General features: G+C 54.3%; 1 protein-coding gene across 3 annotated transcripts; it reads right to left on the bottom strand.

Moving 5' to 3' along the window:
* Positions 1-1687: 1687 nt before the first annotated feature.
* Positions 1688-14299, bottom strand: dag1 (dystroglycan 1). 3 transcript variants are annotated; one of them, XM_061783631.1, is made up of 5 exons: positions 14133-14299; positions 7511-8141; positions 5727-6182; positions 3864-4672; positions 1688-3616 (listed from the first exon to the last, which is right to left on the bottom strand). In XM_061783631.1, exons 2-5 carry the CDS (start codon positions 7841-7843, stop codon positions 2605-2607), a joined length of 2610 nt encoding a protein of 869 aa, XP_061639615.1. In that variant the 5' UTR covers positions 7844-8141; positions 14133-14299; the 3' UTR covers positions 1688-2604. The 3 variants fall into 3 exon arrangements, with proteins under 3 accessions (XP_061639615.1, XP_061639614.1, XP_061639616.1); XM_061783630.1 differs by having other exon boundaries at positions 7511-7890; XM_061783632.1 differs by lacking the exon at positions 14133-14299 and having other exon boundaries at positions 7511-10241.
* Between the last annotated feature and the right edge of the window lie 1503 nt (positions 14300-15802).

Below are 15802 nucleotides of genomic sequence, written 5' to 3'. Positions count from 1 at the left end.
ACACTCGAACATGCACAAACAAATATACACGTGAAAATGCACACGCTGATGAGCATGTGACGTTCTCCTTGATGATTGGGCCTTCACGCAGGAAGTCAGCGCTACTTCCTGTTTTTATTGATTGACCTCGACGACCTCGTCACGTTCGATAAGCGTGCTGACCGTTGTCGTGGCGACGGGATCCATTTTGAAATGGCCCCGAGGGCGGGGCACGCGGGCCTCATTAAAAGGATTCGTCAGCTTCCCGTTTGACTCGCGCTCGCCCGCCCGTGGCTCCCGACCGCCGTCCGCTCATCCGCATCGTCCTCATCATCATTGGTGAACTTGTCCCTGGCACCCATCATCACCGGAGACAAATTCCTCGTGTTTCTGACATACTGACATGAAAATGATTCTGAGTCTGATCATGATCGTCAGAATGAAATGAATCCCGGTGCCTTAGCGGTTAGCGCGCGTGGCTGCCAGTCGGGGCGTCGGGGTTCCAGTCTGGGCCGCGGGTTCGCCCAAGACCGGCGAACCAATCTGTCATCCGTGCGCTCTGACATTGACTGTCGACCGATCTCCGGCGACCGATCCGGGACGTCACCCGGGACGCCCGCCGACAATCGCGAAATAAGATGAGACACGATGAACCCGATAGACGATTTGCGCAATATTCCAACCCGCGCGCGTTGCACAGCTCGCTCGCAATTGCCACGATTCTGGAAAAGGACGCGAGTGGAAAAGCTGTTGCTCATTTGGAAAAAGGAAAATATTTGTGACTTAGAAAGAAAAGAAGCTGTAAGCCGAGAAGTCCACGTAAAGTGCATTTCATTTGTGTATTCTCCATAATTGTAGCAACTTGTTTGTTAAAGTGAGGCGGTTTCTGATTTACACGTGACGTCACGTGACACGTGGTGCAGAACGGACTGTTTGTCACGCCACATTTCATCCACCCCTCCATTTTGTGTTCCGCTTCGCCTCACGCGGGTCGCGTATCTTCGGGCGGGGCACGCCCTGAAGCGGTCGCCGGACAATTGCAGGGCACATAGAAACAAACAACCATTGGCACTCACATTCACACCTACGGGCAATTTAGAGTCTTCAATGAACCTCGCGTGCGTGTTTTGGGGATGTGGGAGGGAGAACACGCAAACTCCACACGGGCGGGGCCGGGGATTCGAACCCCGGTCCTCAGAACTGTGAGGCGGACGTGCTAGCCAGTCGTGCGCTGTGCTGCCCACATTTCATTTGAAAAGGTGTTATTATTATTTTTTTTAAATATCAAAAATACCAAAATGTGCGCTCTTCTTCGCTTCAAAATGGGATCTCCCCTCGATGGAATCCGATTTGTGCCACAAATGCATCTCGCCAGCTTTCCTTTTCCTTTCCCTTTTCTGTTTGGCAGCTGCATTTGAACTTGAGCTGCTGTTAACTTTTCCCCTTTTCATGTTTGACATTACAGTTGTGTATATCTTCATATCGGGTTCAAAGTGTACCAACTTTGACTAAAATTGGGACTTTTGTCGATGCTTCATGTTTGCATTATTTCTAATGGGAAAATCACGTTCGATTGACAAACCCCTTCGAGAAAAAACTTTGTCAATCGAAGTTCCAGTGTAATAACGCGACCCGTGCGACGTGAGCTGTCAACCAATCAGTGCCGGTTTGCGTTTGTGTTGCATGCTGGGAAAAAAGAGAGCGAGTCGGCGCTGTGGCGGAAAGTCGCCTTTTTTTTATTGTGGAAAGCAAACGAAGCTGTTAGCGGCATTATTGCAAAAAAGTTGCTCAAATGTCAAAAAGAAGCAAAAGGAGTCAATATCGAACGCACTCGTCAAATAATTCGGATGACTAATCGTCGTGTTTGCGCTTGTCGACGAATCCTCAAAGAAATCAAACTTGTATCAAAAGTCCTTGAAAAGATGACGAGTTCTCTGACGTATGTAGAAAAATATTTCAGAACCGAAACAAGCCTCGTCATCATCGTCATCGTCATCGTCATCGTAGCACCCTTTCATTTTGTTTTTTATCACAAATATCTTTGTGCCAAATATTGAAACATTTTATTGCTTCACACATGAAACAAAACGAAAGCACATTCAGTGATTCAAACGTACTTCGTGAAATATGATCAGGTGAGGCGGGTCATGTGACGCGGAGGTCACGGACGGACGGACGGACGGACGGCCTCGACCTGCGCTCACGTTGAGTTACCATGACGACCTGGACCTCTTACACACACGCACGCAGATGCACAAACACGCACACGTGCATACACGCGGTCGCGCACACGCAGTCACGCGCGCACGCAACACTCAAGGTGAGTTACCATCACGACCTGCTTGCACGCACACACACGCGTTGTACCTTGTTGTTCGAAAACGTCCAGAAAAAAAACAAATAGGTGAAATAGATGTAAGCGCAGGTCTCACAAGGTCAGGCGTGTGTGGGGTCAAAGGTCACTTAGCATCCGGCGACACCAGTAGTCCTTCCCAGCTGCCAAAGCCCACCCCCTCCCCGGTAGCCCCTCCCCCGAAGCGGCGCCGAGCGTTAGCACATTAGCACCGGGTACGTCCTCGTGACGCCCAAAGCGGGAGCGCCGCGGGAGGCGGGGCCAGCGGGTAATTAGGGGGGCACGTAGGGCGGCGGCGAGCGGTAGGGGGTCATGTTCTTGGGGCGCGAGCCTTTCCCCTCCTGGGGCGTGGCGAAGGGCGGCGGGGGCTGGTAGGGCGGCGCGTTGGGGTCGTCGTCTCGGAGCGCCGCGTACTCGCCCAGGAGCTCCCGGTTGAGGGGCGCCGTCTCCGGCGGGCCGGCGTTGGGGTACTCGGGAGGCGGCAGGGGCGGCTTCTCCTCCAGCAGGATGAGCGGGGCGCTGGAGGAGGGCGGCGGCTTGGAGTCGTCCAGCTCGTCGGCGAAGATGATGGGGACGCCCTTCTTGATGAAGGTGGCCTGGTCCTCCAGGGTCAGCTTGCCCTTCCTCTTCTTCCGGTAGCAAATCATGGCCACGATTCCGGCCAGCAGCAAGACGGCCGCCACCACCACGGCGGGGATGACGGTGTGGAGGTAAACGTCGTCAGCGCTCTGCCGTCCGGTCCCGAGGGCCGGGGTGACGGCGGCGGGCGGCGGGATCTCCGTCTCGCCCGGCGGGATGAAGGAGAAGGCGGCGCAGTCGGCCCGCCCCTCGGCCGTGACGCCCAGGGGTCGGAAGTCGGGCTGCATGGCGTCGCGGAAGTTGGGCGTGGGCCTCCCGTCGGCGTCGCCCAGCATCCTGCTCAGGGTCAGGATGTCCTCCTTGGGGCAGGGCGTGTGCGGGAGGCTGCTGTTGGTCCACTCCACGAGGATGGAACCCTTGCTGATGTTCCTCAGGCTCACCGTGCTGCTGTTGCGGTCTCCCAGAGCGTAGGCCAGCTTCCGCACCAGGAGGATCTTCTTGTGGATGTCGCCGGTGAGCCATCGCGGTTCTCCCTCCAGTCGGGCCGCGAACGCCACGGGACTTCTGTCGTTGGCGGGCCAGCGCTTGACGCGGACCTCGATGGCGTCGATGGCGTTCAGGCCTCCTCTGTCGGTGGCCTGCACGAAGTACTCGTGCTTGCCGGCGTGATGCGCATCGGGGAGGCCATAAAGCAGCTGGCTGGTGCTGTTAAGAAGAAGAAGAAGATTTGACATTTGATCGGGGGCACCTGTCACGTCACTCAACGTTACCTTACGGGACGAAAAGAGCAATATCGGAAAAGGACGAATCGAATTCAGCACGTGAGTACAGAGCCCAAGAACCGATATGACACTGCGGTGCCTCGACCGTTCCGGTGGAACGAGCTAGCGCTATTTGCAGTCGTGCCGAGTCAAATTCAACCACTTGACGAGATAGAAGGAGCTCTAACCACCTGTTGAACTGGATCCAGGAACCTTCTCCCACCGCTTCGTTCAGTTTCTTCCTCAAGGTAAGCCGCAGCTTGTCGGTGGTTCCGTCTTCTTTGTCGAAGAAAGTGTCCGAAGGGATCTTCACCTCGAAGTACGTCCCCACCAGAGCGTTCACCTGGTCGACGGGATTACGCAAAACCGGTTTTTCATTGTACGGATCCGGGAGGACTCCCGGCGGAGGTGTGGTGCGGCGAGACGGCTTGGCCGTGGACGTCTTTGGCTCGCGGGGCGCCGCCGTGGTTTTGGGTCTTTTGGGCTTCCTGGTGGGTTTCCGTGTGGGCGGCGCGGCGGTGGGTTCCACGTGGACGGGCCGGGTGGCGGTGGGCTCGATGAGGACGGAGCTGGTGGTCTCCATCGCCCTGGTGGGTTGAGGAGGTTCCACGGTGGGCGTGCGGGCGACGGGGTCTCGGACCCGAATGGTGGGTTTTCCCGGCAGCGGGACGGGCCCCCGCACGGGCGGCGCAGAGCTCCGGGGGGGCGCCGCGACGGACGGGGACGACAGCGTCGGGACCATTCGGACGGGCGGCTCCGCCGCGGAAGATGGCGGGAGCGACGTCAGGACCGGCGTGGGCGTGTTGTTCGACTGGCGCCGAACACGCTTGGCCACGTGAGGCTTTTTGTTGGCCACGTGCCAGCCCACCACGGGGTACCCCAGCTTGGCGGACATGGCGCCCTCCTTGGCCGGGCCCTGGAGCCCGGCCAGATTCGGTACGCCGCTCTGGTCCAGCGCGCAGCCGAGCTTCCACGACAGCAAGGCGCCGTTCTCCACCACCTGGAAGTACAAACACGGATTAGCATCGCCGCGCTCGCCCTCCGAGAGAAGATTCAGTGCTTGTCGCGCTTGCGTTGCGTCAATGACGCACGGTCGACACAATAATACTCAGTTTTCGAGGAAAACGGTTGACATAACAGGGCTCGAGGCCGGTCGTATCGGCGGCCTTTTTTGCAGCTTGTGCCGTGACACATTTGCATGATTTCAGGGTTGAAAGTTGCGTTTTTCCCACTGCAACTCCGCAGTTAGCGGGCCGCTAACTGCGAAGATGGCCTGCTTAGTTTGTCTGTTGTTTTCATTTCAGCCATGTGCAAATGCCGAAGGAAGCTTTTAGTTCAACGGACGCTTTTCAAGAGGATCGGAAAACAGAGCGGCGTGAAAAGAAAGTGCAGAGATTGCAGTCCATTTATGATTGATCCGTGTTCTGTTTGGGACTGTGATTTGAAGTCGGCAAATTGGTTTGTTTTGCAAGTCAATAATTGGCAAAATAGTGGGAATGATCATTAACGATACTTTTATATGGTGCTGGGAGACTTTTGCGATCATTTTTTACATGTGATTGCGGTAACGCTCAAAAGGAAGGAGCAACTTTTTCCCAGGAGAAGAACCGGCCGGCCCCTCTGATTCCAACAAACGATCCAATGATCCTGCTTGTTGCAGACAAACAGTCCCCTGTTTTGGCAATACCGAGCGAATGTCGGTCTCGACGCTCGTGCCGTACCGCCTCCCAAAACCACGTGCTGCACCGGCGCTACTAGTGCAAAAGTGAGTGGAGAGCCCTGCACCGATCGCTTGTGAACAGACTGGCTGGTCAGCCAAGGTTCCGCCCTATCAGATGAGAGTTAAGGCCGCTTCGCTGTGCAAAACCGGGTTTCCTTTTAAGGGAATCTCCCCTCCTTGTTTTGATTGTCCGCGAGCATCCGAGACCGGGAGCCGACCTCGCGCCATTGGGCTCGGCGTCAGCGCAAACGATCAGATCGTCACCTCCGACCGACCGGTCAATGATAATCGTGCCTTCGCCCGCTTCTCAACCCGGCCGTGAAGTCGGACTGACCTTCTTGGCGTTGCCCGGTCCGGCCATGAAGGCGGACATGTCGAAGAGTCTGTTGTTGACCACGGGAAGAACCCTCATGAGGGAGAGCTCCACCCCCGAGAAGCTCCTCATGTTGTTCAGCAGCTCCACCCTCTGGCGGGAGCTCATCTTGGTCAAGTCCGCATCCAGGATGACCGTCAACACGGTGACCGATTCGTCGGGGCCGCACCGGCCGTCCGCGCCCGCTCGATCGGTCGGCGTCTGAGAAGACTCCGCCTCCGACGGGTCCTCGGCGCGAACCTCGACGGAGAAGACCTCCGGGAAAGACGAAGACGAGGACAAAAACGACTCGTTGGAGACGCCGGCCGAGATGTAGTAGATGCCGATGTCCTCATCCAGCGGCAGTCCCTGCAGTGTCCTGTGGGGGGCGTCCCAGTGCAGCCAGGATGGAAGACCGTCCTTCCCAGACTCCGACGTCTGAAAGAAGAGGATTCTTGTTAGTCCTGTTCAAAAGCAACAATGTCAGGGCACATACGGACTAACAACCGCCTGACGCTGCTTTCAAGTCGGATGAATTAGGAGGGACACGCCCACTCAGCTCATTAGCTATTCAATTATGCGCATATGCCTCCACACACACACACACGAACTGATTGTTGGAGGACTGAAGAAAGAAAAATGAAGAAAAGAAAGGAAGGAAGGAAAGACAAGAGAACGCAAAATGTGGAATGGGGCCGGGGGGGTGCTAGCGAGGGGATTCCCGGCGTAGGCCGCAGACACACGGACGGACGGCAGTGGAAAATGTCAAGGAAGGGGGAGGCTCGTTCATGTATGCGTGTGTATGCTCGGGTTTGCGGTGGTGCGCGTACGAGTCTGCGCGCGTGCCTGCGTGTGCGTACGGGGAATGTTTCCAGTCGGAAAGCGTGATGACATGGAGGACGTGAGCTGTCAATCAAGAGGGAGGCGATACGCGCGGTGGGCGTGGCCAGACTAACTCTCCTGGCCATTGCATCATCATCATCATCACTTCCAGTTTGGGCTTGATCACTTTGAGGACTCCGCTTGTGTGCGTGTGTGTGTGAGAGAGAGAGAGAGAGAGCGAGAGAGAGAGAGATTACAGGGAGCACCTAAACACACACACACACACGCGCGCGTGTCGGCGTGGTTGCCATGTAATTATCGTCATTGATGGCTAGGAGCTTTTTAAAGACACGCACACACACGCAGGCGCCACCGCACGCCGTCAAGACAACACGCCCGATGATGGGATGTGTGGATGCCTGTTGCCTAGCGACCGGCTTCAGGACACGCCGCAGGAGACGGCAGCTGTCAGCCAATCACAGAGCTGCTCCCTGATGCCCGCTCGTGCCAAGTTTCTTCATGAGGAAAAAAGTTACTTCTGGAGCGTTGGTTAGTTATTTTTCTAATAGTATTACGTCATGAGCTTTTGTAATGAAGTTACTTAATGAGTAGAGCTACTTCAGAATCAGAATCAGAATCAGAATCAGAATCCTCTTTATTTGCCAAGTATGTCCAAAACACACAAGGAATTTGTCTCCTTTTGAAGAGTATTGCCTTTAATCACAAAGTTACCTTCGGACTGTAGTAGTAGTAAGTGTTAGTTAACCAATAATATCGTTACTGAAGTCATGGTCCTTTTTGGAAGGCGTTTCCTTCACAAGCAACGTGACTTTTGGAATGCTGTCGCTTTCTGAGGTCGCCACTTTATCGGTCGAGTTACTTTTGCAAAAAGGCGTCTGCGGTTCTCGGACGGTCAGTCGAGCGGCGGCACGTCTCGTACTCACTTCCAACAGCGGGTCGTCCATCTTGGCGGCGGGCACCTCGATGCGGAAGAGGCGCCCCACCGCCGCGGCGGCGTCAGGGAAGTTGCGCCTGGCGTCGTCGCGGGTCGCTTCCCGGAAGTCTCGGAGGAGGGAGGAGCTCATGGACGCCTCCAGCTGGCCGATCCGGGCGTCCGCCTCCACGTTGGCCTCGCCGACTGCCGCCGCCAGCAGGGCCACCAGCCCCGCCCACATCCCGAGTCCGCCCACGTGCCGCCTGCTCCTCATGCGGGGGGAGGGGCCTACTTGACCGGCTCCTCCTCTTTTGTCCTCTTTGGCCCCGCCCCTTGTTAGCATCACCGCCTGATATTCAGCAGGAAGTCATGGCGGACCCCGCCCGCAACCTGACAGGACGGCACGGAACGTGAGAGGAGGCGTGGCCGCGGCGTGACAACATCATCGTGTTTACACACACGCACTTGTGAACAGAATTCCACACGCACGCAAACCCCGGCACTATCTCACACACGCACACGCGAGGAAAGGCCGCATTGATTCATCCAAGCTTTCAATTCTTTTCTTTGTTGGCTAAGCCGCCGTGGCCCCGCCCACTCTCCACATTCCTTCCACACTGTCCTTTTCACTTTTCTCTCATCTACAAAAGAAAGAAGAAAAAGAAAAGCTCTGAAGTGCGGGAATTGTCAAGAAGTAATCTGATTACTGCATTTGTGCCATCAACCTCCTAAGAATCCCCCCACCCGAACCCCCTTTGAAAACCCAACGATGAACTATGCAGCCACTCACTATTCTGCGTGCGTGCGTGCGTGCGTGCGTGCGTGGCGTTATTCATGCACCTCTTTAAGTCGGGCCACCGGCGGGGGAGGACGAGGTGGGAGCTTTTGTTAGCTTTGTGAGGTTTTCGGGGGTGCGGCAGAAACCCCGCTGACGCTTTCTTCCCGGGAGCAAAAGCCCGCCGGACACAAAAAGGGAACTCGCCGCAGGAGTTCCCGGCAACAACAAAAACAAGATGGAAACAAAAAAAAGAAGTCCCAGTCAGGACACAACCCATTTCTTTGTTGTTTCTTTGTTTGTCGCTCCAAACTTTCCCAACGAGATCACAAACGTCTTTCATCCTTCTCACAAGCTGGCAAAACCCGCACGATTGGCAAATTTTGGTTTCATCGCTGATGCTAATGATGCTAGTCAATATGCTAACAAACGCGCTAATGATGCCAGTCGACGTGCCGATCAAGACAGGGTTACGTTTTGGAACACGAAGATGACGAAGACGGCCTCCTCAAGACGTCTGCCGAGGCCGGTGCTCTGACCCCGATCTGGTAACCGTGGCAACCCAGCCGGAACCCTGGGAAACGACAGCTCCGCCGTCTTCATCTGTGCGCCCCCCCCCCCCCCCCCCCCCGCCAGGAATGTTCTGGACACTCCTCGGAGAGAAAACTTTTGGGAAATCCACGGAGGCCGCTGGAGGAAGTTGACCCCGAGCGGACCACTCCGGAAAACCCAGCAGGAAGGTTTTGTTTGTTTTGTTCCGTCAGGTGTGTTTTTGTTATTCCCCGCGACAACTTCCTGTCTTCCAATCCTCATGTTTTGCGCAGGCCACGCCCCCTCGCCGACGGCCACCGTATTGCTAGCAAAAACAAGCTTCAAAGAACACAATCGCAGGCTCAGCACTGAGGGAAGTTTTCTTCGTCTTAGGCACACACGCACTTTGACCCTCGGCCCACGCACGTGTGCGCGAACATCACGCCCGCTGCTGGCGAAGCGCCGCAACCAAGCTGTTAAGGGCGCTACACTCATCCAGACGATCGGCATCTTTTTGTGCCGATTTCGCCCCTTCCGATCGACCACGTAATACGCCAGACGATCTTCCGTCTTAAAAGAGGAGCTGATACGACAGTCGTTCGGTCGAGAGCGATTTTTTGTGGGGGGCCGACAATCTTAAATAACGAACGCGTTTAAAACTCTTCATCCCGAATCGTGACGCCATGAACGGTGACGTGAAACGGAATGTAGCCAATCAAACGAAGATGTCGGATTTTGTGTAGCGGCGGTTCCTCGTAGTCTTTTTTTTAACACCGTCCCGCCTGCGGTGCCCTCGGAAACATCCGGGTAACATCGGCGCATAGCCGCAAGTGTCTGCTCGTCTTCATTTTAGTGAGATCACGCGAAATTTTCAGATGAGCGGCGGCGCAGAATCTTGATGCGCGTGGTGTCCTGTGTCGAAATGATCGGCGCACACCACACACAACTGCCGAATGCCACGTTTAGGATCTTTATGTGGGGGGGGGTCTGTCGCAGATAAATCATCTTTTCAGATTTGGGAAAATCCTTTTACGTGTACAGGGCCTGAGATGTGTGTGCGTGCGCGTGTGTCTCATCCCACCTGCTGCTGCCACAACACACGACAACATCCTGTACTTTGCGTTCGGGACCACCAGCAAAGACCTGACATGATGCAGCTGCTTGCGTGCGCGGCTGTGTTTGAAATAAACACTTGTTGTGTGACACAAACGACGGCCGCATGTCTGAGGCCTGCCGCACACATTTTCAAATCTCAAGACTTGAACCCTTCCAGACCCCACACAATAAAGACCAAAAGGAAGATTTGGCACTTTTGGTCGTAACGTGCTCCGATGATCTCGACACAGGGCACCGCACACATCGAGCTTCCGTTCCGCCGCCGATCTGGAATCCAGTGCTCTGAGACCCAACTCTCAGGTGATCAGACGTGATTGAACAAAAACAAAGAGAAAACAGAGATGCAACGTCGAAGAGAACGCACAAGAGGAGGAAATGATGGTGGCCTGGGATCTGTTTCTTCAAGAAAAATCCCAAAATAAGAATAAAAAAACAAAGACGCTGAAAAAACGTTCATAAGCACTCTTCCTCCGTTTCTGAGGTCCACCGGACTCGATGCTACAAAAGCTACAAAATCCGACATCGGGTAGGACTCGTTTGTTTTGACGGCCACTTCCGACATCGGGTAGGACTCGTTTGTTTTGACGGCCACTTCCGACATCGGGTAGGACTCGTTTGTTTTGACGGCCGCCAAATCCGACATCGGGTAGGACTCGTTTGTTCTGACAACCACCAAATCCGACATCGGTTAGGACAAGTTTGTTTTGACGGCCACTTCCGACATCGGGTAGGACACGTTTGTTTTGACGGCCACCAAATCCGACATCGGGTAGGACTCGTTTGTTTTGACGGCCGCCAAATCCGACATCGGTTAGGACACGTTTGTTCTGACAACCACCAAATCCGACATCGGGTAGGACACGTTTGTTTTGACGGCCACCAAATCCGACATCGGGTAGGACTCGTTTGTTTTGACGGCCGCCAAATCCGACATCGGTTAGGACACGTTTGCTTTGACGGCCACTTCCTTGTTCGTCAGTCAGGTCGCTTGCAGACCTGAGGATCCTGTAATGGGATCATCTTAGGAGACATAAGATCCTTGGTCGGGAAGCGGCGCAATCGGAACAAAAACAGCCTGATTGTTTTTATGTGTGTACTGGCCCACACACACACACTTCCTTGCGCTTGGTTCTGCACGATTCATTGCTATTAATTGATTAACTTGAGCTTATTTGTCAGGACGATTCATTTTTTTTTTTTTGCGTCTTCCATAAGTGAAAGCGCATCGTGGCTGATGTGCATTGCTTCCACTAACAACATGAGTGCCAACAGAGAGGCGCTAGTTAACAAAAGCACAGTTAGTGTTGACATCTACACTTTTCCAACCCCTCTGGCGACTTCTCCCAAAAGTGACTAGTGACTTTAATTCCCGCTAACCAACATACAACATGAGGACAATCCTTTTCGCATTTGTTTGCGTGTGACAAGAAAGGAGTCCCCAAAAACCAGACTTTAATGTGACGGCCACACGGCCCAGCCCGAGTTGCACATGATCGGTTGAACTCAGTCACCAAAGAATCGGCAAACTGACGAGCTTCGAAGTTTGGACGGTCGAATTTTACAATTTAAAAAACAAAAATCGGAACGATTGTCATCAAATTCCTGTGCAGAAAGCATCAATCAGGAAGTGGCAAGAAGAGACCGGAAGTAACCGCGAGTCACAGGAAGTGGCAGGAAGTGAGCGGAAGCGGCAGGAAGCCATGCTAAAAGCTCTGACATGGTCAAAAAAAAAACGCCACATCCTTCTTCCTCTCCCTTAAGAGGCGAGGAATGCTACGCGGTGCGCTAAGCTAACTTGCGCCGAGACCGCCTCCGACCCAGGCTGCGAGCCGCACTTGCTTCCGCGGTGCGACACGTCTGTTATCGCTGAAGGCGGACGAGGAGTAGCTAAGTGCGCGACACTCCGAGCAAGGAGAGATGGCAACCTCGTTGCGAAGCTAACCTGAAGCAACACCGAACTTTCAAATGCTCGCGTGTACAATGCACTACTTCTTGCCGAGTTGATGAGTTTTGCGATCTCCACAATGAAAATCCATCCGTCCATTTGCCGTACCGCTTAGCCTCGCGCGAGTCGCGGGCGGGCCGGAGCCTATCCCGGCTGAGAGGCGGGGTACACCCCTAACTGGTCGCCAGCCAAACGCAATTCAACTTTTTTCTAAAATCGTTCAGCCCGGTGCCAATCGCGGCATTTCATGACAACAGGAAGTGAGAAACAGTATAACGTTCCGGCCTTTCTTATTGAGTCACATGACACCGACCTCAGGCCACGTGAAGGAATGTAGCTCGTGCGTGTGTGTGTGTGTGTGTGTTGTCCATTGACACGCACACGCGCACATCAGAGCTGCTGATGCTTGAATGTTACTTTTGACACTTCAACGTTCGACACTTGCTGCTGCGCTGTTTATTTCCTGTCAACACGCACGCACGCATAAACAAGCACACATTCAGCGCACCTACTCACTCACGCACACGTGTCTGCACGCGTGCGCGTCCCAGCAGGTCGGCTACTGTTTGACTTGGGAGCGGTCACCATGGTTACCGAGGCAGCGAGCCGGGATGTTTGCGGGCAGGAAGAAAAATTCCACAGCAGGCCGAAACCTGAACGGCGCCCTCCCCGACGCGCTGCTCTTCACCGCTTCCTTCGGGAAAGGGTTCGTGCTGCGGCTCCTGGACTCGATTTCATACGTTGCCCCCGAAAAGCCCCTTTGATAATTGATATTGGCGTTGTCTTTGATGACCGATGATCGAATCAATTCCGTCTCTTACTTCTTGTATTATTCCAAAATAATAGTCCAACAAATGAAAACCCCAATTTGATTATTTGAAAAGTATCTCCAGCCCCCTCTTTAAGTCCTGCTCGCAATTTTTGGGAGGTCGCAGATTTAGTTGCAACGTAAAGAAATTGGGCGGACAAAAACGCGACATGGTCGCCCGCAGGGCTCTGTGCCAAACAAAACGCTTACGCCACGCTGGCTGGCAACATCTTGTCTACTACTAGCTAGTTAGCGGTAGCGCTTGCCAATCATTTGCCACGATGTGTTGAATAACTTTCTCCAATTCATCTGCTGCGCTCGCACGAGTCCGCCATGAACACTTCGTGCACCTTCTCCCACGGAGATTCTTGTCTCTAATACGTTACGTATCATACAGCGGGGCGTAAATAGTAAATAAGGGCGTGGCCGGCACATGACTTCATTCATTCCAGTTTTTTTGTTTCCAATCAAATGTGAAAATGTTATTCAATATTCTTTTTTTTCATTGTGATTTACGATATATATATATATGGAGGAAAGGGACCGGGCCGTGAGTAGCGATCAATATAGCGCCCCCCGCCGCAGGCATACCCAAAAAGATTTTAGGGTCATCTTGGCCATTTTATAATTTCGCAACGGTCAACATCCCATAATATCCACGGCAAACATAAACCCCATCCGACGTCGTCGTCGTCGTCGTACGACGTTCAAGACGCCACTTAGCATGTTAGCATTTAGCAGCAAGAGGTCAACATTCCAGAGCGGGAGCGACCTTCACCGGCGGCTCCGACACCAGGGGAACGCCGGCGGAGCTGAGCTATTTGACGGAAGCTTTTTAGGCGAAAAAACTAGGGAAGGTTTGCGAAATCGGAGCGAGCGGGATTGACGTTGGTCAAAAGTGGCAAAACTACAACGAGGCCGATCACGTGCGCGAGCATCGAAACAACACATCGCCCAAGTTATTTGCTGACTTGTTTTTACACTTGAACGAAAGCTTGAACCTCCGATGACGTTGAAGAGGCCACATTTGCACATCGACGTCAACAATTGTTCACGTGCGTCCAAAGTTGGACGTCTTCCTCAGCCGACGCGCGCGCGCGCGCGCGTGCGCTCAGCTGTGTGGATCTGTGACGAAGGTCAACATCATCATCCTCACACCTTTGTGTGCGTGCGCGTGCACGGGGAATGAGGTCACGCACCAAGTTGGCCTGAGACCCCCGCAGCCGGACACAAATAACCCCCACGCACGCACGCACGCACGCACGTCCCCTCCGTGCACCTGTTCCGAGGCGAGCGGACACACGCGTCGTGCACGCGCACGGGCCAGCCGGCTAGGTCCCGGCTAAGGGGGGACGTCGGTCGCCTTCCCTTCCCTTCGTCGCCTGGCTGCCTGGCGGCGCGCGCGCGCGTGCACGACGACTCTCTCTTTTCCTCTTACGTGAACGTAAGACACTGACCGCCGTGAACGTGCGAAGGTTTGCCGCTGGCGCTCTTCGAGGAAGAAGAAGACGACGAAAAGGCTCCGTGGCGTTCGGTCTGGTCCGGGCTCGTCGTCGCTACCGAGCGTTCGGGGCTCGGCTCGGCTCGGCTCGGCTGGGCTCGGCTCGCGAATGTCAGCCGGCGGAGATCCACAATGGAGCAATACATGCAGGGGCGGGGACAGAGGCGGCGAGGGAGGGGCCACGGCGAGGGCGCGCCCCCTTTTGCTCAGCCCTTCCTCACTCTCCTTCTTTGCTCCTCTCGCTTTTTCACGTCGTGATTCCTCCGCGCGGCGCGGTGACGTCAGCAGCCACAGGAACATCTTAGCACATTCGCATGTTAGCATTTGGCTAGCTGAGCATGCCAAAGATGGGTTCCGCCCACAACTATATATATATATATATATATATATATATAATATATATATCTTTTCATTTCTTGAACATTTTCCTTTGAACAACAAAGCATGCCGGCACGGTGACCCAACCGGTTAGCAAATCCGCCTCACAGTTGTGAGGCCCCGCCTGTGTGGAGTTTGCATGTTCTCCCCGCGCCTGCGTGGCTTTCCTCCCACATCCCCAACACATGCATGAATTGGAGACTCTAAATTGCCCGTAGGTGTGAACGGTTGTTTGTTTCTATGTGGCCTGCGATCGGCCGGCGACCGGTTCAGGGTGTACCCCCGCCTCTAGCCTGAAGACAGCTGGGATAGGCTGCGGCGCGCCCGCGACCCGCGTGAGGAGAAGCGGAAGGGAAGAAGAATGAATGAATGAACAACAGAGCGTGTCGTGACACATACATGGCATAGAAACATAGAAATATATGCAGATCTCTCTAGCTAGAGAACCTCAGCTGCGTCCTTCCTGTGTGAAGTTAGCATGTTAGCATGTTGTCCGTGCGCTTTTGTGGGTTTTCCCAAAACATGTTAGCATGTTAGCTTCGTTGAAAGCTAAAGTGTTGCTGCGATGGTGTGATTGACTGGCGGCTGCAAACGGATGAAAAGTTTTTCTTTCGGTGCTGAAACGCTAACGTTGGCGTTCAAACCAGCAACCGGTCACCTCCCAAATGATTGCTCACCGTAGCATGAAAGACGGACAAACTGACATTTTGGCGCCATCCGGCTCGCGCGCGCATCACATGACCACATTGAACTGCCATCACGTCAAATACGTCGTTTGCATATCGTGGGATGTCGCAAACGCTCAAGCTCGTCATTCCAATTACTCGAATATCAAGACAAAACGTCGCCGAGTTGGACAACAATATCCGTGATGCGAAAAATGCTGATGTGTGCCTTTTAGGGGCGTGGCCTAGCAAGTGACGTTCCCTTTTGGAATTTGCACGTAACGTATATCATATGCGAGCTCATATGCGGTTGCTACGGCAACAAGAAAGCTCCCGTCCCGATCCGGTCGCGTCCCGCGGGCAGGTGACCGAAAGTATTTCGAGAATCCGAGAGGAACGAGCGCCGTCCCGCCTTTGATGCATTGTTCGTGGGGCGGGGGGGGCGTCGCCCTCGGGCCGGGTCGTCTGAGGAATGCGACACCCGACACGTCTGCTCGGGTTCTCTGGGATCGGCGGAATCTCGTCAGGAGTCGACGTGAAGGCTCCGAGTTTGCCAACAGAGGAATGTTGGACAACGATGAAG

The sequence above is a fragment of the Phyllopteryx taeniolatus genome, chromosome 9, assembly GCF_024500385.1.
Source record: "Phyllopteryx taeniolatus isolate TA_2022b chromosome 9, UOR_Ptae_1.2, whole genome shotgun sequence".
Lineage (NCBI taxonomy): Eukaryota > Metazoa > Chordata > Actinopteri > Syngnathiformes > Syngnathidae > Phyllopteryx > Phyllopteryx taeniolatus.
This window is presented reverse-complemented; position numbering and strand designations above follow the sequence as displayed.

What these genes read in the sequence shown, in the direction of transcription:
- dag1 (XM_061783631.1), bottom strand. Translation starts at nt 7,843, where the DNA reads ATGCTAACAAGGGGCGGGGCCAAAGAGGACAAAAGAGGAGGAGCCGGT. An exon ending in TGGACGACCCGCTGTTGGAA is followed by an intron (nt 6,183 to 7,510) that starts GTGAGTACGAGA and finishes CTCTTCTTTCAG; the next exon opens with ACGTCGGAGTCTGGGAAGGA. An exon ending in TCCTGGATCCAGTTCAACAG is followed by an intron (nt 3,617 to 3,863) that starts GTGGTTAGAGCT and finishes TCTTCTTAACAG; the next exon opens with CACCAGCCAGCTGCTTTATG.